This window comes from Anguilla anguilla, chromosome 4, assembly GCF_013347855.1.
Source record: "Anguilla anguilla isolate fAngAng1 chromosome 4, fAngAng1.pri, whole genome shotgun sequence".
NCBI lineage: Eukaryota > Metazoa > Chordata > Actinopteri > Anguilliformes > Anguillidae > Anguilla > Anguilla anguilla.
The window spans coordinates 29,212,956-29,235,756 of NC_049204.1; the positions used below are offsets into that span (position 1 = coordinate 29,212,956).

Here is a 22,801-nt window from a genome sequence, read left to right on the forward strand (position 1 = left end):
GTCTGTCTGAAGGTTGAGAGAAATCAGTTTGGCCCATCTCTTCTACTTAATTATTTTATTTACCAAAAAAACTTGGTGATCTCCATTCAGCTTATTACAATTTTTCTATTAAATACAAATTTATTTTCAGTGCTCCCAGTACTTTCTGTCACACATTAAACTGTACAGAGCAGAGAGGAAAAGGCAAGTCCGGAAAAAAAAATAGGAAAAGCAAAGATTATTACATTTTATATTTAGAAAACCCTTTTCAAAAGCATAAAGCGTACATGGGTTGCTCACAAATTGTGAAGACCCACGGGTCAAGGAGAACTCGGAGTTAGAAAATGGATTCTTATGCGCTGAAAAAGCCACTTAAGCAAGAATGTGGCGATGATTTATTTTACAATATGGGGGGTCAGCTCGCGGCCTGTGCTGTTTCAATGCAGCGCAGTGACTCTAGGACACCTCTTCACACTGTGCGGTGGAAGTGCTGTGCAACACTGCCTCGGGGAGATGATGAAGCTCACCGGGCTCCTATTTGCTGGGATATACGCAAACCTAAGGGTGGAGAGGTACAGAGGTGGAATGTTTCTGTGCATGGGTGATGCTGACCTTACCTACTCTGTCACAACAACCGCGCAGGTATTCAAAAGAGATGCCTTCCATTTGCTCAGCAGTAATTCAACAGCTTCATTTCAAAAGACACGCTAAGAACTCCCCAAATTAAAATCCTTGTCCAGTTAAAACATTTTGATTATATGACTAACCGGACGCCGCAGATTTTGGTCTTTGGAGCAAACTGCCTCACGCATATGTACACTGCCTTGAGTGTACATATGCGTGACCATCAAATAGACTCTAGGCCAGAATTAAACTAACTCTTTTCAGGGAGTTGTTCTTTTAAATCTCTAAAAGGGTAAGCCTGCTAAAAAGTACATTTAAAAAAACTTCTGGAGAAAAATCTTAAAGGCAGACAAGACAAGTCTTAACCTGTAGTCCTGTATCAAGATGATGGAAACAGGAAAGTGAAGAGAAAGAAAGGAGCTGCTTATGACCCAAAGCACTCTCTCATCTGTGAAACATGGCTGCCACTGGAATTGGCTCACTTGTCTTCATTGATGATGTGACTGCTGACGTCAGCAGCAGGATGAATTCTTAAGTGTACAGCAACACTTTATCTGCACAGAACCAACCAATTGCCTCAAAACTCATTGGAAGGCACTTCACCTTTCAGCAGGAAAGGGATCCCAATTGCACATGGGATGTTCTGTATTTGCCAAGTCAATCACATGTCTTGAATCCAAACACATGTTTCACTTGCTAAAGACAAGAATGAAGGCAAAACACCCCAGAAACAAACAAGAACTGAAGATGGCTGAAATACAGGCCTGGAAGAGCATCAGCAGATGAGATACCCAGCATCTGGTGATGTCTATGAATTGCAGACTTCAGGTGATCATCGAATGCAAAGGATTTGCAACAAAGTACTAAATAAGACACATTTATTTCAGATTATGTTAATTTGTCCAATTACTTTTGCTCCCCTAAATTGGTGAACTATGTATAGGCTATAATTCCTATACGGATCACCCAATATGGAAATACATATCCTCAAATTAAAGCATGCAGTCTACACTTTAACCTCACGTTCATTGTTTTTCAAATTCAATGTGCCGAAGTACTGAGCCAAAAAACTAAACAAATGTTGTCTTACATGTTTTATATATAATTGTTTAGTGTATATATATATATACATATATATATATATATACATATATATATAATCTACATTGTACCTGTTTCAAAGAAAAGTATAATAAGGTTACACCAGCAGGGGAAGAAAGGTGCAGATACTCTGCAGCTAAAACACGAGAGAAGTGGAGAAGTGGTCAGTCTGAGAAAACCAGAATGGAAATCTGGCCTAGACATCAGGAATAACTGGACGGCGGTCTTTGACCGCCTTGATAATAGCCACACAATCTTAAATGACGTTAGTTTTTTGTGGTTCCCTCCAAAAGACAAGACCTCCTATAGAACAGTGTCCCCATCACTTTCCAGAGTCACCCCATGAAACTGTGACTGTCCCTCCAAAGTGACTTCCAGTAGCAGGTTTCCTTCTGAGCCCCCCCATCTAAAAAGAACCAGGGGCAGCCCCACTTCAGCTGTTGGGCACATGAAGGTCACGGTGTTGCATGGCAACATGATAAATGAATACCTTAATTGAACAGAACAAATCCATACAAATCAGCACCATTGCCACATAGAGAAATATAGATTAATCAAACAAATTCACCAAAGGATACACTGTATCGTTTCAATACTACTCAATATTGTAAAAAAAAAAAAAAAAAAAGATTACATAATGATATTAATATTATTTTCCTTAGAAGGTGGATGTTTGTTTAATATGAAGGAAGTCTACAAATGATCAAGGTTTCTAAAGAACAATGTATAGAAAAATCTTACAAACTGCCATCCATGGAAAACCTTTAAAGCAATTTATGTATAAGCTATTCACATTAACATTTATTCAGTTTCATAAAATAACTATAACTGCAAGAACGGTTAAAATATTTTCATCCACTATACCCGAGAGAAATTTCATCCACAATCATTTTTCTAAGAGAATCCAAAAGGCAATAATAGCCATTTTAATGTGAATATACTGTTTCTACCTTGCTGCCCAGCATTTTATTTTGTAATATTCTAAGAGCAAAACCTCCCAGACCAGTAAAGACTAATGTCAAAATGTTAAATGGAGGGCCATGAGTTTAAAAACTTAAAGAGGCAGTGAAATATTAGTCAATGCTGGTGAGAAATGACTGGCTCTTTACTCAGGGTGTCAGTGTTTAATGGCGAAGCCGGATGCATATAAGTTAGTCCAAGCATGAAGGGCAGTGGGACGCTCATGTGGAAAGCCACTTCGTCCCTTTAGTTGGTGCGATCAGAAACTTGTCATTTCTCTCATTCACTCTGTCAGCCTTGAGACATTGTGCAGACTTACCTCTGTGTTGTACACCCCATATATCAGGAAGATGAAGAGACCCTGCGCAACAAAACAAAGGAAAAAGCTGTTACTGTTCTTTCATCACTTCAGCCCTATATGTGTGTGTGTGTGTGTGCGTGTATATATATATGTATGTGTGTGTGTGTGTGTGTGTGTGAGTGTGTGTGTACATACATGTATACATATTATGGGAGAGCACGTTGTCCATTCTCAAACAATCGAGGACTTAACCCAAGGTTGGGCTTTATAAAAGAGAAATATTTCAGTTTCAAGTGCTCATGCTCAATATGTCTTTTCTCAGAAGCAGAGGACACTGCACAAATGCAGCAGTGGACCAACCGCTGGCCTAAAGAAGAATAATGAGCAAGAGAGGAAGGAAAGAATGCTGACAGAAAAGGTACAGAAAGCAAGACATTTCAGGTTCACAAAACATTGTGGCTAATACTGAAAGAGCAAGAATTGAATGTCCTTGAGAGCACAGGGGTTTTGTATAGGAACACATTTGGCAGCGAAAGAGTAGCAATTCTTCATTATTTTTATAATCAATGTAATTGAATGTACAAGCTGTGTATTCACCTTAATCCACAGTGAAGTGCACTTTTTAAATAAATTGATTATGGACGCCGTGGATAAAGAACAAGTTTGAGACCATTTTAATACTGGCTCAGACATTTAGGGAAGAGCCAAAATGGTAGAAAAGCAGATCATACCCCAGGCCGAACGTTCCCTGGGCCATTTTTATCCACTCGACTCTGCATACTTTACAAACAGGGAAAGCACCCTATCTCTTCTATTCTTCCTTCTCACATGACAGTAGTGAGGTGACATGGATGAACCATCAATCAGTCCAGAGTTTGGAACATCCAATTTGCTAGAGAAAGATCTCGATGCATCACCATTGACAACATGATTTGGTGGCCCATTCCGAACGTCAACCCCATTCTCTGCAAAAGCACCTCTCTACCTTCACCCAAATCCCAAAATTATGAATGCATCACCCATGGTTGCTCAGTACTTTTATATCTTCAATTTGCAGTCCCATTTAATGTTACATAAAAAATAAAGTCAATGAAAATGAACCTGAAATAAATCCCTTATATACCTGATTCTAAAAATGAAGACAAATCACGTCTATGATTTGGGGCTAAAACAGCCTCATAAAAATACACATTTTATTAAGCCTTCCAACAAATCATGAACAAATGTATTATAGTATTAGAACATAACTTTTCATGTGAGCTTAATTATTTCCCCAACACTAAATACTAAATTTAAGGGTCAGAGATTCAGCATTAAAGAAAGAAAATAAATATTAGCTGCTCATAAATGAAATCAATAGACAGTGGGTGGTAATTTGTAACATACATCTTATTGTTTTGCATTAAATTTGCAATTTCCTATTTAGTGTTGATAATTAAATTATCATGTTTTTGATCTTTTCTGTTATTTGCGATTAATCTTTTGTTGTGATGTGTGAACCTAGTAGACAACAACTATCTAGCGTAAAGAAAAATGATCAATTACAATATAATTGAGTTAAAAATAAATTGCATCAAAACAAGATGGATTGCTTAAAATATTTAATTAATTTTGAGTTTGAACATATTATTTAAATGTATTGTATGTTTTTTCTAAATGCGTCCTATTCCTTTTGAACTCAGTAAAATGGTACAAATTTATGCAGGCATTGGCACAGTTGTTTTCAAAGTCTTGCAATACATCAAACAAAAGGCAAACATTAATTACAAGAAACCAATTAGCAAAACAATTGTATGTTTTAAAAAGTCAAAGCCGAGAAACATTGTGTTCAGAAAGGAAATCACCCTTGAGAAATCTACAACAGAACAGCAAGGGGAAAACCCTCAAACTGTGGAGAATACGCTACAAATACACTGTTGCTTCAATACTAAAAAGACCAAATTCTGAACAACATAAAAACTGCCGAGGCTAACTTCTAACAAAGTAAAGAAAACAAAACTTACCTTTGACATGTCACTGGAACCAGATACTGTATATGAAGCTTTGTATGCACAAGAAGGGAGGCCATGTTTAATATATTCAGGTGAAATGTTTGAAAGAAAAAAAAATTAACAGAAACAAAGTACACTATATAAACCTCCCCCTCACCCACCCTCCATATAACGCTGAGCACAGATATTTCTTTTCAAATTTGAGGCTATACATCAGGGAAGCGTTTACTGCTGAAACACGATTGTGAGTGAATGCATTGTACACTACAATGAATAAGAGCCCTAGCTCCTCATTATTTTGTGACAAGATACAGAAATTCACTTTACTTTTCATTTAGGGCCCTCTGCTCCAGTTTATGGATGTGTGCCTTCATGCTTTTACTTACTCCCCTGCTCTAGCCCCATGTAATAAATGATTATAAATTTTCACAGATGACCACCTCTCTTCTTCTTTTACCCCTAATGCGCAAAGTTAGGGAGCCGCAGGTAAAAATTTCACAAACCCTTTTATTTATGATGTTGTCCTTGGTAACGGAAATTTCAATGTGCTGAAATGAAAACTATGATTAAGGGGACACAGTGTCTCAGCAAGGAGAGTGGAGGGCAGCTTTCCATTTCCCCCAGAAAATAGATAAGGCTTTCTGACACTGCTTCTACACCAAATGGACCACACCAGAGGGGTGATGGAAAGAAGTCCACCAAGGTGTACAGCCCTTTCTTCAGGTTTATCCCAGTGTATGACCACTGCAAATGCCCAGATCACACTCCCTAAACAGTTCCCCAAAATTATTATGTTTATTTTGTACAAATGCATGTTATTTTTTAAATAACAAAAAATGATATACAGTAACAGAAGCTTAGAGTTTGGTAACTTCAGTTATTGCTACAAATGTAACTTTTTTTGCCACCTGCAACGACAACAATACAATTCTAAACAGCAGCTCTCTTCTAGTATTTTGAAAATAATGAATCATATGTCAACAATTTAATTACAGGCTAAAATCACATCTTGATTGGCTCTCTGTCTGTCCAAAGAATACTAGCCACACAAACCTGAGACACAATACAGTCCACCACATAGTACTACAGGAAAACAGTAGAGGAGTACAAGTATACACCTCACCGAGCCTGTGGGTACCTTTTTATATTTATTCTTCATTTCTCCAGGTGAGTCCAATTGAGACTGAAATCTCATTCAAGGGAGACCCAGCCAAGAGGCTGTACCTCCTGACTCATTAAGAGAAACTAATTCCACTCTAACACTCGGCCCTACCTATCCATGGTGTGATAAAACCACTGCTGTGGGCTTCAGGTCACTGGCTAATGACAGCCAAGGTTTGAACCAATGAGTGGACTAGCTCAGCCTGTGTATGTGTATTCAGCTCCTTTTACTGACAGAATCACTCAGGAGTCCTTATAATTAGCATGTTTTATATGAAAATTTGACTCATATGATCCAGTTACAACAGAAATACAGTAAATTCACCCGCCATTTAATTTTTTACTTCTAAAATTTCCCTAAAGACCCTGTTACCATGCTGCTGATAGAGAACTGAAAGTACCTTAAACTGTTTCCAATGAAAAGGTCTCCTTGAACAGCAGCTTACCATATGAAGAGCAACTGGATGTTCAGATACAGTAGGGACATGCTCTGCACATTCCATTGCCACCAGATTCAATTTATTACTTCATAAAACGGTAACCCTTCACATAAAATAAATCCTAGCTTTCAGTAAATATGGTGTTGGAGAAAAGCATTAATGGCCATGACTATAACTGAGCTTTGATACAATTTAAAATCCTGAAGCCCAAGCTACATGCAAATAACTAAAAGACAAACTATTATTATGAAAGTATGTTCAAAATGAACACTGCAAAGTCCCTAATGTCAACAACAAACCAGAGAAAGTGAGAACTAAAAACATGTTGAAGTCATTTTGTGAAGCTTACATTCCTCTTTAATTATGAGTCAAATTTAAATTATAAATTTGCCTTGCAAATTTTGTTATACAAACATTAACTCATCTCCATTTAAAATTTTATTTGACATGTCTCCTAAGTCTAAGTAGAAATGATTAATCAGACTTATATTTTCGATTTATTATACATTCATTGCAAAATACATATCTACATTGTATCAGTGTACAGTATCTCCTCATAACTAACAACTAAGTTCCCTTTAACAGCACTTGGACATCATTCTGCCACAGCTCTCCAAACACTAATGCTAGGGAAAGCGGGCAAAAACCTCATATTCCAAGCAAATAATATGTTCACAAAGCATATTTTGAGCCTTCAGAATGGGCCATTAATTTAATAGCATCCACTCTGACGCCATGCATATTCATTGCACTGCACTGTAAGAAACGGGCCTATGTTTTACTGCCTGTTGTGTCCCATTTAAAGCCCCACCAGGGTCAGACAATGACTTTATTTAGTAATCACTGCCATCACTGCTTTGCACAAACTCTCCTCTAAACCTGAAGAGTAACAGAGACAGTAACAGCCTCAATCTAGCCAGAGGATATTAAGCCACCTAACTTATAAAGTTAACAAACAGCAGAGCTGAATGAGAAATAATTTTTTGTAAGTGAGAATAAAAAATACAACACAGAACAGAGAATGGAATGTTTCTCTACGATACGCCAACCATACCCATTTTTAAACCGTGCCAATGGCAAATTCCTTCATGTAGACAGGAGGAGAGAAATGTGTACATGTGGAAACAATTAGAGAAATAAGAGACAAAGAGGTTAAAATACTATGGAAAAAGTTCACACTTTTTTCATGAAAGACCTGCTAATGTCTCTGACCCCTTTACGTAGAAACACTTCAATTAGCTTGTATACATAAGTTTCACTTTAACTGCTCACACCTTTCAAATAAATCTGGATGTCAGCTTTTGCTTTATAGTTGATAGATCACAGACCCTCAAATTATATCAAATTTGAAACTTACCCAAGATGCAGTGGCCAGACCAGAAAATTAGCTTCCCTTGGCAGAAATAATCTTTGAATGCGTATGAATTTTTCTGAGCAAATTCTTCTTGTATATAACAGTGGGCAGTTTCCTCTATATCCCTTGGTATTTCGGAACTGTTCAGAGCCATGACCATAAACAAACTTTTTGGTTTATGAGGAAGCAAAGCACTGATAAGCAGGGATTGATCTATTAAATTAATTATTTAATGAAAAATACATGCTGAAATCACTCCAATACATAATGTTAATAGCCAGCCTGAAAAGACCAGTTGAAAATTACAGTCAAAATGAATACTGCTCTGAATGAGTAAATCAGCTTAAACCATTATTCAACTGGAAAAAAGTTTGCTATTATACTTGCCTGAGAAATAGTTGCTCAATATAAACTATTTTTATTCTCTATAATACAGGTGGGAACTAACATGTCTGAGCATCCACATGTATTTCATTTAATGTAATATTTAATTTATCTAACTTAAATATGGTTCTGGTAATGATGGTGCTTCTCAGTGCTTGAACTTCATTCTGACATTATTTTCTGTTGTGATCCCAAATCACACTGGCCAGTTTCTCCAAAAAAATATATTGTCTTTGATACAAATTGTTTTCATTTCTTTGAAGCAAAGCATCTGAAAGGGTAGGAGACTTCTTTTTTCTGATTGAAATTGCTTGACAGTTGAGCTGTCGATATAAAAACTGCTGTGATGTTTTCTGATATGAATGAATCCTTATGTGAACTTATCAATGTGACATAGTGCATGCTGCATTTGTGTGTCAGTGTATATGAGGAATATTAAACATAAATACAATATGATAGCAATCAAAAAGTGTTTTTTTAAATATTAATTAAATATGGCTGTACTAAATAATACTGGGACAGACCCAAGGGATAATTTTTGGTGCTTTCTATTATCAAACTTGCATTATCTATATAGTATGATAGCTTACGATAGTTCACTGAGGGTTCGTAATGCATGCACATTTATTAATTGAGCGCTCAATATACTGTATGTGTATTCAATTAATACCTGGTTCAGGTTGTAAAGATGCACTTACATTTACACAGAAAGGCACTGTGACCTTAGGCCAGCAATGAATAGCAATGATCATTCTGCACACAAAAGTGCACAGAGGTCGCGAAAGCAGCGGCTTCACAGTTGCATACGATCGGGCCATAAGAGGAAAGGGGGGGGGGGGCAGAGTCACCGGAGGACGTCACAGAGGGCCAACCGGCACGCGCACGGCCCCTGACTGCGACTGCACCCCACCCCTGAGGACGGGTAAGCGGTACAGATAGGGGCAATACTGACTGTGCTCAGTCAGAGAGGCAGGAGAGTTATTAACTTAGCCCTGAAACACCTACTTAATATAGGGCCAGCGATGATAGCTAACAGAGCCTAGCTGAGGTGACAGCTTCTGGACCTGCTTGAAGAAATCCAATTGAAAAGCAGCCAAGAGGAACAACAAGCCCGAAACAGATGTTCCTGCTACCACTGGCGCAGTGGCGTATACAATGGAAACGGTGGCAAATTTCACAAAAAAATTCACATTTTAGGATATTACATATTTATAGCTCATAATCAGTTACAAGTTAGCAAAGTCATTTCATTCTAATATATTTTTACCCTTCAGATGAATAGCATAAAATAAAATACTATTTCTATATATTTTTTAATTGAGGATTCATTTCACAAAGGAATATTTCTTTTTCAAACCAGATTAAAAATACCTCAAAATTGTAAGGTACATCAATACAGAAGTATGAGGATACCGTAGGTTTTGCGAGTATCTATCCGCATACATTTTTTACATTCATACATTTGAAAGCGAAAAATACACATATACCTTAAAGCACATGCATCTCAACAGTTTTTTTTATACACAGATGGAACTCTGGGAGCATACAGGAGCTTTCGAATTCATAACGAATTCATAGCCTCTTAAAAGTCAAGGCTGTTGGAAATTCAAATTTGAAATGGAAATTTTTTGTTGCAGAACATCCCAAACACTCATGCAGTATAATTCAGACGAGACATGTCCTTTCAAAATACAGGCTGCTTGGAAGGACGGGGAAAACATTGGCCAGACAGAAGATACCTCCTCTTTGAGGTTACACATTGGAATTGAGAAATACTACTGTGAAAATAAAGAGATTGAATCTTTTTTTTTTTTATATTACCAATTAGTTACTGCAGGAAAATCCATGCCACATTTATAACAACACTCATCTTTTATTTCGATTATTACTTAACGACTGAGAAAAAAGTGATTACAATCAATTGAGACACAAGTCTTTATTACTGCTGAAGACATATGTCAAGACATCTGCCATCAGTCTAATTTTATTTGAGCACAAACCATATGGATTTTATGCCAGAGGAGCGAAGTTATTGATTTGCTTTTCCAATAAGTCAGCAAAGTGATAATAATTTAAAGTTTTACTAACATTCCAAACCATAGACTGTTAATGTGCTTTTTTTTGTTTGTTCTAAAGATGCATTTCAATTGTAATGCCTATTTATAAAAATTAACTTAGCATTCTTCTCAAGATTGTGGGTAGTATGCCGAACTGAATATGTAACTATACCCCATAAAATAATTATGGTGCACATATGTGGAAAAAGACTGAAAGAATGAACTATAAACAAACTAGTTTTAAAACAAGGCAATTTGGATTGTATGTTTTAAGAGCCAAGAAAAACATATGCAAGGAAAATTGATACAGACTTTCAACACATGGGTCAAACAGACTCTTTGAACTTTCAGAGCAAAGGCCCGTGCGTATGCCAAAAACCTGTTTAATTAAAAATACTCAGGTATCTGACTGACATTTCTTTTATGCCCCGTGTCAAAATGCATGAGATCCCCCTGTCAATCAGCAATATATTTTCCTTACATATTTTCCACTGAAAGAGAATGAACGCTAGGGTCGGTGTACTGCCTGAGATCAGTGCAGCAGTGTGCTGACACTGCTCTCGCCTGACGATTTAAGATTTTAACCTGCCAGCGCCAGGAAAGAAAATCATGAAGGCCTCATTATTATCATATTAAGACCTAATCCACATTCTTTAGTACCAAGAAGAATATATTAACGGCGAGCGTCTTCAAACGAAATCTGATGACATTAATTCAGTAATTCTCTTGCGCTGTCAGTGTTTTAAACACGAGCTGTCACTTTCTTTATCACATAATTTCAAGTAACCACGTGTACGTGTTCTCTGGAATAACTCAATTATATCTCCTTCCTGTGCACGTCCGCACGCGTGCGCTAGCGTGCGGGCATGCGTGCTCTATGTACGTTAAGCACGCATCTACAAAACCAACCGGTTCTAAAACCATTAGAATCCGTCCAGCTCAACCGGTCAACGCCTTATTCTTACCTCTGGATTTAGTGCGGATCGGAACCCGCTCTCATCGGAAAAAAAAAAATGCACTTGAACCTCTCGCGGAGTTTGGAACTGCATTAATTAGCATGCTTTAGCCGTCTGCGTCCTTAGGCAGAGGCTACACGGACTGCAGCGGACTGCACGGCTGATAAAAGAGCGGCCTCCTTCGCAGGCGCTCCAGGGTGGAAGCGTTCTCCCACCGCTCCTGAGGTGACGGGGGGCTGAGGTTAATGGCATGTGCCATCGGAGTGCCACACATGGTTAAGGCACTCTGCGGCGGTATTAATCATAGTAAAGCAGGAGTCTGCGGGAGTGTCACATGCAATCACAGTTTACTATGGACCGCGGGACTCCAAAGTGAAAATGAATGGCGGTTTAAAAGCGCCATCCACACTGGCCGCCTTCATGTATCTTTGTTCTGGGGGGATATTTTGTGTCTCACTATTATGATTCCTTTCCATGAAGCATCACGTACAGAAAGTCTTTATAAGAAAGATCAATGATTTCATCTTTATCTAGGTGGAAATATTTGTTTTGACTTTGGTTTAGAAACAGCCAATCAAATAAAATAAATTCAGAATTTTTCCTAAATATACTTATACATCATATCATTTTATAATGAACCCATTTCAGACTACTACACAGGCAAATAATACTTACTGTTTAATTATTTCACAGATTGCACAAACTGACTGACATTGCTTTAATCTTAATTTTCTAATGAGCCCAAATGAGACAGTCCTGACTTACTTCTGTACACTTTCACAACAGTTCTGTTCCAATCAGTCCTGCTTGAAAGGCATTTGATTGGCACATGCTTTCACTTAATGATGATAATTACAAAGAATAATAACTCTGGAGCACATCTGTTCAGTATAAGCAGGCCGCAGCGCACTGTGTGCAGCCTGCCGATCTGTCAAAAGCTGCACTTTCCCCCCCTTGCCCAAGCCCCCGGCCAAAACAGTGGACGAGAACCAGATTAATAAGAATCAACACTCCGCCGTAAACACTCATTAAGGGAAAGCAGCAACGCGGGCTGCGCAGGAAGTGACACGAGAGCAAGCGTCGCCTCGGCTCACCTCTTGAGCACGACAACTCTGTGACACAGGAAGGGCAGAAGGGTAAGAAGGCAGACCGCATTCGAGAGCCCTGGACATCCTTACTCTCCCATTTCTCCCCTGCCTACAGGACCACATCTATGCTCTTACCATGATTCTCAAGGCACGCGCAATGCGCCAAATCCTCAAGACACCTTTTCAAGAAGGCATCTTGTTGATAGTTTTCACTTGTGAAATTATTTATCTAACACATCTCAATAACAAGATTAGATAAAATATGCACGTACACATATACACACTGTGCGATCCATAATGTTTGGGACAAAGATGTGTATTTTTATATTCATTGGGCCCTGTACTCCACAATTTTAGATTTGTAATCAAACCATTTACTTGTGATTAAAGAGGTGTAGGATGAAGTGCCATCCAACGACTTTGAAGGTATTTACTTGGACTTTAGCAGATAAGATGCTTCTGTACACTTCAGAATTTAGTCTGCTGCTGCTGTCAGCAGCTGCATCATCAGTGAAGACATGTGAGCCAGTACCTGTGGCAGCCATACATGCCTTTTGGTCTCTACACTTTGCTGTCATCATCACTCTGATACAAGTAAATCTTGGTTTCATCTGTCTACAAGACCTTTTTCCAGAAGTCTGCAGGCACTTTTAGATACTTTGCAAACTGTAATGTGGCCACACTGTTTTTGCAGCTCACTAGCAGCTTGCATCTTGCAATGTAGCCTCTGTAATTCTGTTTGTGAAGTATTCTGTAGACAGTATTTACAGACACATCTATGCCAGCCTCCTGAAGGACATTCGGACAGCTGTTTGGAGGTTTTTCTTCATTATGACAAGAATTCATCAGTCATCAACTGTACAGATCTTCCTGAGCCTACCAGGCCCTTAGTGATTACTGAGCATAGCAGCGCTCTCTTTCTTCCTAATGATGTTCAAAACTGTTGAATTTGGTAAGTCTAAGGATTGGCCAATGTCTCTGACTGTTTTTTTTTCTTTCTTATTTCTCCTCCATATTGGCTTCTTTGACTTTCATTGAAACAATTCTGGTCCTCATGTTGACAAACACCAACAAGAGACTCCAAAGGCAATCAAAAATCTAGAATCAAGATTAGACACTGACATTTCTCTTATACCTGCACTAGGGAACACTGAACACACCTCACTAATCAAAGAAATCTGTGAAGCCATTTGTCCCAAACATTATGCTCCCCTGAAATGGAGGGGGACTATGTATACAAAGTCCTGCAATTTCTACATGGTGAAACCAAAATGTATAAAAATACCCTTTAATGAAAGCTGGGAATATGCACTTTAACCGCAAAATAATTTTTGATTACAAATGAAAAATTGTGGAGTATACAGACAAATCAAGAAAAAAATATATGCCTTTGTCCCAACATTATGGAGCTTGCTGTCTGTGTATATATACATATAAACAACAGCTGTGAGATGCCATACCACCATTTAATTTAGATATTTTAAGGGAATGGTTCTTTATCAAAAGAAGAAATATGAATAAAACATTGGTGTTTGTTTTTGTTTAATTTTTATGCAGACAGTAAAAAGCTCACTCGTAAATTGGCATCAGTATTTGACAGGCTTTTTCTGCCCCACACTGACCCAGTTCTCAGTAATTATCTGCAAAGTATACATCAAAGCCGTCCAAACAGTCCACTGCACTTAGATTAAAAGAGATTTAAAGATCTGTTCTGTAGCAGGGTTTCACCATGGGCCTAAACAGCAAGACACCCAGGACAGTTTGAGATGGATAAGTGCTTAACTTATAAATAGAATAGTCACTGTTGAACATGTGCACATTTTTTTAAGTGGTTCGTGTTTGGGGGTGGGTGGGAGGGAGGGGTCATGTTTTTATAACAAGGGTCATGAAGTCACCACCACCTAGTCATGTGATCTCCACGTTTCTGGCAGTATAGCATGACATGGTTTGCTTTTGTATGACACAAGACATTACTAAGTTAGGCTGACAAGTAATTTTAAAACAAATAAATGCCTGTAGGTTTAGAAAAAGAGCTCTACAGAGGTGTGCAAGGCTTAAAATCTCTTTCCACTTGACAGGAAACATATGATTCAGCAGGCTTATTTCCTCTGTCAGATATCCAACCAGACTTTAAAGTTAATTCTGACTGTGTTTATGCAATAATTGTTCCCTTTTTATTTTCAAATGCCCTGTGAACCTTATAATAAAGCAGATCTTTTCACCAGAGATTAAGGGGGCAATTTAATCAAATAGCACAACACTTTGGCCTTAACGTTCAATAATTAATTTTAAGCATTTTAAAGCAAATTGTATTGATATTTTCTTTACTTGAACTGAATTCAAAATGGCACACCGCATACATCGAGACAAAAATATTGATGAATTGTTGCATTCCAAGTTTTTTAAAAAACCAATAAATAAAGTAGCCGAAAATAATGAAAACAAAACATTTAAAAACTATTAAATGAAAACGCAATTATTCAATAATCATAATTAATCTCCTGCTGAATGGAAAGTTATGTGTAATCACACCATTCAATTCTGTCACATAAAATTGAATAAACTCTTTCAGTACTGTATGAGGCTTTCAGTATAATTGAGCATGTTAACAGTGTGTCAGCATGTATTCACTTCTATCAAAGAACACAAGCTTTAAAAGGGATCCAGTGTCAGAATGTACAATACCCTGCAGCATAGGAGCAGCTGAGGAGCCAAGACAGAGCAACACCCTTTTTTTACAGGTTTCCCAAAAGTACTATCCACCCCGGACGACACATGAGCCATTCACACAGTGGCTATTTTTGTTACGTTTCGCATGAAATATTTAACCAGGGGGTTTGTTTGAGCGAGCCTTTTTAAAAAAGAAATGTTAAAAGCGAGTCGATACCGGGGGGACACTGCTCCCGCGATCTCAAACAATCCAAAATGAAAAACATTTCCCTGGTAATCTGACCATAGAGGGTGTGGGGATTCTGGCATGGCCTCCGACGAGAAAAAGAGTTCATGCAAGTGGACACCTGTCTGGGAGGCTGAATCTGTGTTGTTTTAGTGCGCAGGGATTTCAGATATCCCCCTTTGTTTGAGAGGGAAACGGAGAGGTGAAGTGAGTGCACAGAGAATGTGGCTCTCTCCCAGTTGCCCTCAGCAGAGGTATCTTGGCATCCACGCCACCCACCCCTTTCCCAAATTTTCCGGCAGGAAGGGGGTTGCCTGACGGCGGGGAGATGGGGGGGGGGGGATGAGAGGCTAGGTGGAGGGAGGGGACAAGTGAGGAAACGCAGCTGCGACAGCTGAGAGCGGCTCAAAGTCCAACTGATGTCTTCCCGCTCTTATCGCACAAGCCATTAATCACAGCCAATCACGGCGGGCCCCCCAGCAGCCGGCCGCGCCACGCGGCTAATGGGCGCGAGGCTTATCTCAGAGAACCTGAGCAAACCGCTACATCTGAGGCCTGTTTGTTCAATCGCTGTGTCTGTGTAGCGGCTCCCGGCTACCGCCCCGCGCGAAGCCCTCCTGAGCGCCCTGCTGCAGCCGGCTGCGCTCAAGGCCTGCGGTTTCGCCGTGTTAGCACCAGAGAACTGGAGAGCCGACAGTGTGCGAGCTTTTCACAGGCTCGCCCGTGGAATCTATCCCCTTCGGTAATGAGTCAGGTGTGACAGACGGGGTCCGGCATTACTGCCTCTTTTCAAATGGCCTTTTTTCAGAGAGCTGTCAAAAGACTTGAGTATTTCCAAACAGCCCCAGCCTACACTCCCCATTTCAATAAACGGAAACACGCAAATGCTTAAAAAAAAATCCCCCCACTCTCTCATCCATTGTTCCATCTCAGCCTCCAGTCTTCTGTTCATGAAAGCTCCTCACGTCTGTTTTCAATTCTCTGGATGATTTGAATCCAAACACCTTGAGTAACCTCTAAATTATCCCTACTGTTTGATTGGTGGTCCTGCCTGACCTCCTTGATCACAACTTTCAGCAAAAGATGCAGATCTGGCAATTTATTTTAATTTGCCGTAGAGCGATTTGTCTCTCTACACATTATTCTTATGCATTCAGTCGATGCCTTTACATTTCCCACATAAACCCATATCTGTTGTGCATCTGCACTTCCAGTTTTTGTGGAGATGGATTAATATTTTGTCTCTTGGCCTCTATCATTTTGCCCCGAGTTCATTCTTGTGAAATAGTCAATGACGCCTGAGTATGAACAGCCGTGTTCTCAAAATGAAGACTGATAAATTGATTGGGTAATGCTATTGACCCAAGGAACCACCCAAAATCCAACCACACGTCTACCCTGCATAGTTATCACTTCAAGCTAGTTATTTTAAAACAAACAGGGTTGCATGCATTAAAATCCGGGGAGAATAACATTTATAAAAGCAGATGAAATAAATGTATTGATTGTTTTTAAATGTATTTTAAACAATGATTCCTTTACCACAGGACAGAATGAAAAAGGTAAGAGCGATGCTGAAATGGGTTGTGCTGTGGGTTTAAAAATTTGTGGAAGAGCGAATCAACATGCACCATCATGTTACCCTCTCACAAATAATGTATCCCATCAATAAAAGCAATTAAACCACATTATTTAATTAAGGTTTATACCAGGAATAAATCTATTGGTTTTGATTACCAACATTAATTAGCATTACTGCCAATACTAATGATTTAGACATATTAACAAAATATCGGACCACAGCTCACTTTAGGGTTTTTCATTGCTTTACATGAGCTTACATCAGTCATTCAGCACAGATGTGGAACAAGAAGGTATTTTTACACACACTGAATATCAAATGAGTTTAAAAAATGCATTGCGCACAAATATGATTATCAATTTCTTAATGTTTAATCGCTGGTCCAGCTACAGCCAGGAGGGCAGACATTGCCCCCTTGTGGTTGACACTCAGTGAAGCGTTACTGACAGCAGAGATCCGAGCAACATCACACAGGGACCACATTCAACGATACCCACAAAAAAGCTGATATCCGTTCTTTTTTCCAACCGTTAACATGGTAATTAAGTCATTACAATACCTTGGCCTCTGCAAGCAACGATAGCAGGAGCAGTGTAAGCATTCATTTCTCCTCAAAGTTATTGATAGTTTGAAGTTATGGCCAAACAACAGTTCCGGACGGAGACCGGCCCAGAGACCATTACGCTCCGGTAATAGATGGTGCTGAGGGTTTGAATGACACTGCGCTGGAATTGGATGACAGAGGGTCGAGCGATTCATGGCCATGTGAAAACCCAGCGCTATTCATTTCTGCCTGGGTTAAAAGAGTACATGAGCCATGACTGTATTTAGAGTGCATAAGTTCATAAACACTATTCAAAAGAAAAAAATCAATCACCAGTATGTTGGGAGGCCTTTTTAGGGGAGTGATAATGGTTATGTTGAGAATCTTGCCGGGATATAAATATGAAGTAAAAAGAAATCTTTAAAAAGCCTATGAAATGTCCGCTACTGTATGAATGCCAAAACTAAATTGGAGGTTGCCGAAGGAAGAATCATTGCTCATACAAACACGCGCACGCACACACACACACACACACATACACATACACACACATTTGTGAAGTTGTATTATAGCACTGGTTTTTTGAGGCAGAAAAAAATTGGGGTTTTCAAGACCAGGCTTGATATGGTGCTAGATACTAGTTTGTAGGCAGACTTTGAGCATTGTTGGGCTGAATGGCCTGTTCTCAGCATTATGTTATGTTACATTATGCTATCATTTACAAAAACATTGAGGGCAATAATATGTACAGTACATTTTAGGAGTGAACAGAGCTAGATATTGTCTATGATGGTGAAGGTAGTGTCACAGTTATAGATGACCACACTCTTTGGTGGGTAGCATCTGACTGCACAGTGTCTACAAGTGTTTAAGAAAGAGCCTACATTGGGGACAAAAGCTGAGCTGTCTATGGCTTCTTGGTCCCTGTATGTCCCTATAATGTTTATGACCAATAGGATGCAAGCAGCACAAACAGAAAATACCTGTTCTAGAATAATCCATTACAGTCAACAAGCTTATCACTGCTTTGGTTTTGCTTTTTTATCTGAATAACCAGCTGTCATGAAATATGACACCATAGTTTTAAATCTGCTTAAACTGTATCAACAGATACAAAAAATATGTTCAGGTATAGGCACGTGTCTACACAGTGCTGTAGATGGGATTTGTAAAAAATATGCTGTGTACATTTTTGGCAGGTTTTCATTATATGTCGTTTGACAACATACGCTCAATGTTGGATGGACTTTATAGATTTGTATCATTTCTATAAAAACTTCTGACACCACAAACACTAAAACAACCTTGTCAAGCAACCAGTAGTGGAAGGCTGCAATGAAAAGGTCTTGTCAACATTATCTGTTCTATTGATTTAACAATAAAGGGCTGCAGCTTAAGCTTTATATGGCGTCTGCTACCCATTGAAAATACAATAATCACAAATAAAAACTGATTTCCTTAAAATGGAAGACTCGCATTTTACAACTGCTCAGCCACTTCAGATATCAAGTATGCGACTGTGATAGGTAAGTTCACTGGTATATACTGATGAAATACTTACACTGCTCACTCCCTCCCTGTAAATGTACACATTTCAAATAAAAGACAGCAGTGAAGCCATTTTATCAAAATCCATATCACGAATGTACAGAATATGTTTTAATTAGAATTCACTTATACGTTTTTTTTGTTAGTTTTTTGTTTTTGTATTAATGAAATTGAGTCTCACTGAAGTCAAGACCATAGGGCTGTCTCAAAATATTTCTGCAACATTAAGTTTTAAGTTTACATATGATACATCTTTGCACTGCATTATTCATTTGAAAAGTAAACTTGGTTAAGGCAAGTGACATTTATAAAGTACATTTTACTCCCCACTTCTTCTGCAAGGAAACAGGAGGCGTTCTGCCATCAGTGGCAACTCACAGTAGACAGACTTGGGTTTGAAAATGGGCAGAAAAACAGATGAATCCATTTTAAATGGAACACAGGGGAGTTCTATTTTCCTCAAGTTCCTTCGGAAAAGTCTGGCAAACTACCCCTACAATTAAAAGATCACAGAGAGCAATGCAGATATTTCCTTTGTGCTCTATGCGGCTGTCCCTGTCTCTATGACTCACATCGGAGTTAGTAGTGATTTCCGTTTCCTTACAGTCACACAAATACAATATTTCCTCGGCTTAAAGTGAAGCAGTCATCAAAGGAGGAACATAGTTTGGTCCAGAACATTCTTTCGCAAAGAATGATTTCAGACCTTTTCTGAAATCAATGTAAATCACACTAATCTGCATCTTCACTTTACATCTTTACATGTTCAAGAATAGGGTTTTTTTTTTTTTTTTTGGTAAAAATGATCATTACTGTTGAGTGTTTGCATCAGGACGCAAAACATTACAAAAAGAAGCTGCCGTTACAACCGGCAAATAAAGACAGGTTCAGTAACAGCCTTGGCGCAACACAGGAGCAAGTGGCTGACTTTAACCATTCCCTTTATCAAAAGCTTTTAAAGCTCTGCTATTAAGGTAAAGCAACTGGGATTAATTTCTCCCCATCTCCCCTGCCACTGTGGTAAGATTCATTCATTTTCAGCATAGATTGTTGACCAGTCTGACCTCAAATGCTTGACTACACGACCACAGCCAATCCAGAAATAAAACACTGCATTTCCTGTTTTATCATTACTGAACCACTCCACTTGGACAGAGGCTCACTGTGGCTGGGGTAAGAATTTTCATGAGTCATTTCTCACTACAGAAATAATATTACATTCAGTGATTTAAATCGGTAAACGCTTTCATCATTAAGCAAAAGGTATTTACACACTGTATGAAATTAGACATTTCAATGCAATTTTCAGCATAATGTTATAAACTTCACTTGGACCAAGAGCAAGACCAGTAAGACATTCTATGAATTTTTAAAATAAAGAACAGATTCCAGCAAAACAGCTGTTATTTCAGCTTGGGATAATTATTGTTGTGATAAAAATGTAATTAGATATAGAGAAACTGAGCTATTTATAGTTTAACACTTAACAATCTGACTCTCTGCTGAACCTCTATTGATTTGCTGAAAAATATATGGCTCCATTAAAAATATGAATGATTAAAGATAACCACAACTTGCAATCAAAGAAAATTAGTTCACATGAGTAGCACAAACTGAACGTAGCAACACATTACTTTCGTGTAATATTGATATCTGAATGGCATCACGGGTTGAACAGTAGAATTAGTGTACTGTACCATTACAACCACTTTTAGATTGTTCAATAAAGAACTGAATTCTTATCACCAGCTTTCCAGATTTAATGTCTAGTGAAGCAACCAACACTCAGAAGAAACAGGCGGGGGTTACAAACTGAACTAGTACACCTGGAAGAAGCCATGGAATAAAATGAATGAAAAGGATGATTACAGGATAAAAGTAATCTCACATCTATTTTATTTAAGCAATTAGATTTACATTTGTGATGCCTGTGTATGGCGGTTGTGCTGCCTTAAAGTACTGCATCATATGGTAAAGGTTAGTAACGTACTTCATATGAAATAAGTTGAATAATCAATAAAAAAATATTCTAAGTATATGACCCTATGGGAAAACTGACCATCTTAGACCATACTATTCAAATTATATTTTGGAGCATGCAGTATAACAAATGTCTTATGTTGGGTATGAATTTAAAAACTATAATCTAAAGAAAATAGTAACATAGGACAGAAGCAGAGAGGGTATATGAAATATTAATTTTAGATATTAAAACAGAATTCCAACTAAATACTACAGAATTACCTGGTTTATTATGGGAAAACTATTATTTTTAATAAATATAAAAAGTCAACATTATGAAACTGCAATCATTTATTTTGCTAAAAGAATCTTACATCTATAATATGAAAATAGTGACTGTCAGAATTTTTATGAAAAGGCAACTGTCATATAGAATATGACAATTTTGTATTTCTATAAAACTAACAAATAAAATAAAAAACAAATGTAAATTAGTTACTGCTATTAGATATAAGAATATGAAATTGACAAATGAAGAGTATTTTACCAGCAAGTAAACGTTCAGCAATATTTGATATTAATATTTTGTATAATAATTATTTTCCCCTTCTCTACCATTTCTATCCAGTGCTACATTTCTAAAAATGACAAAAATCTTTTTATTTTGATTTTGCAAAGGCTTCTTTACTTTTTATTTTGATGTTGTGAAGATTGCTTTACTGTTTATCTTCCAGTGTTTAGACACCGTTCATATTACTGCAGGTTTGAGACAAACTTGCAAATCTAAGCCAATAGGTGCACAGTACAATGAATCTAAGCCAATCAGTGCACAGCATTGATGTTATTCCACCACAAGAGATTAGGTCAAGGGCATGTCAATATAAATACTCAGATGGAGACCCTTGTCTCTTGCTTACAAGTGTGGCCAGAAATCAAAACTGTGGTCTACATACTGCACAAACCGGCCAAAAAATGTTTCTAAAAAAGCAAAAAAACAGAAGAGAACAAGGAAGTTCCCAAAACCAGTACACTATGGACTACAGAGTTAATCAAACCCATCTTACTTGGACAAATTTGTTTGTAAACAAATATTTAGTCCCAAATCAAAAATGATGATAATATCATTTCTCAACCCTTGGATACCCACAGGGATGACATCAGCGAGTTTTCATCAGGTAAGGGTGAGTCCCTTTGTTCGAAAAGAAAGTAGAGATTTTTTTCTACTTCAAAAAAGTTGAACCCAGCTTCCACCTAACAGGAAGTTAAACCTTGAAAGTAATCGTTTTAGTATTGTAAACTAAAAGGAATTGGAGAACGGAAAGCATTATGGAATAAGTATTTCTCAAGTGCTGCCACAGAAAAATGTAATATTTTTACTGAATAAGTGTCCTTCAAAGAATTTCTAGCTGCTGGCAAAAAAAGCATTTTTTTTCCACATTTCCCACCTTTCACATTAGTGCTTAGTTTTTATGTCACTTCCACTTAATACAAATTACCACAACAGTTTCCAGAATAATATCCTCACAAAAACTCTCATCTGTATTTAAGTGTCTTACAAATTCTACATTCTCTATTTAGAGTTTACGCTAGTCAGAACATTTCGTCTATAAACGTCCTCGGTTATGGGCACATTCTAATTAACACAATAACCTTGCAAAATTGAAAAAAATACCATAACGACAATAGGTATGGTTCACTTAGAGAAACACTCACCTGCAGGGAGTTCAGGAGAATAAAGATGTAGGCAATCACTATAGAGAAGGGCACAAGCACTCCACAGAGCCAGGTGAGACCCAGGATCGGCAACAACACCAACACCGCCTTCACCGCCGATCTAGAGAGCGACAATACACTCAACAAACAGGGCGCGAGA

The 22,801-nt window shown here is 38.1% G+C and overlaps 1 protein-coding gene across 1 annotated transcript in view; it reads right to left on the reverse strand.

Moving 5' to 3' along the window:
- The window catches only part of LOC118226391 (adhesion G-protein coupled receptor D2), a 69,263-nt gene that overhangs the window by 33,689 nt on the left and 12,773 nt on the right, over window positions 1-22,801 (reverse strand). The window contains exons 20-21 of the mRNA XM_035415977.1: window positions 22,642-22,762; window positions 2,984-3,025 (exon numbers count right to left, since the gene is read on the reverse strand). Coding sequence (XP_035271868.1) covers window positions 2,984-3,025; window positions 22,642-22,762 — 163 coding nt within the window. The remainder of the gene's footprint in view (window positions 1-2,983; window positions 3,026-22,641; window positions 22,763-22,801) is intronic.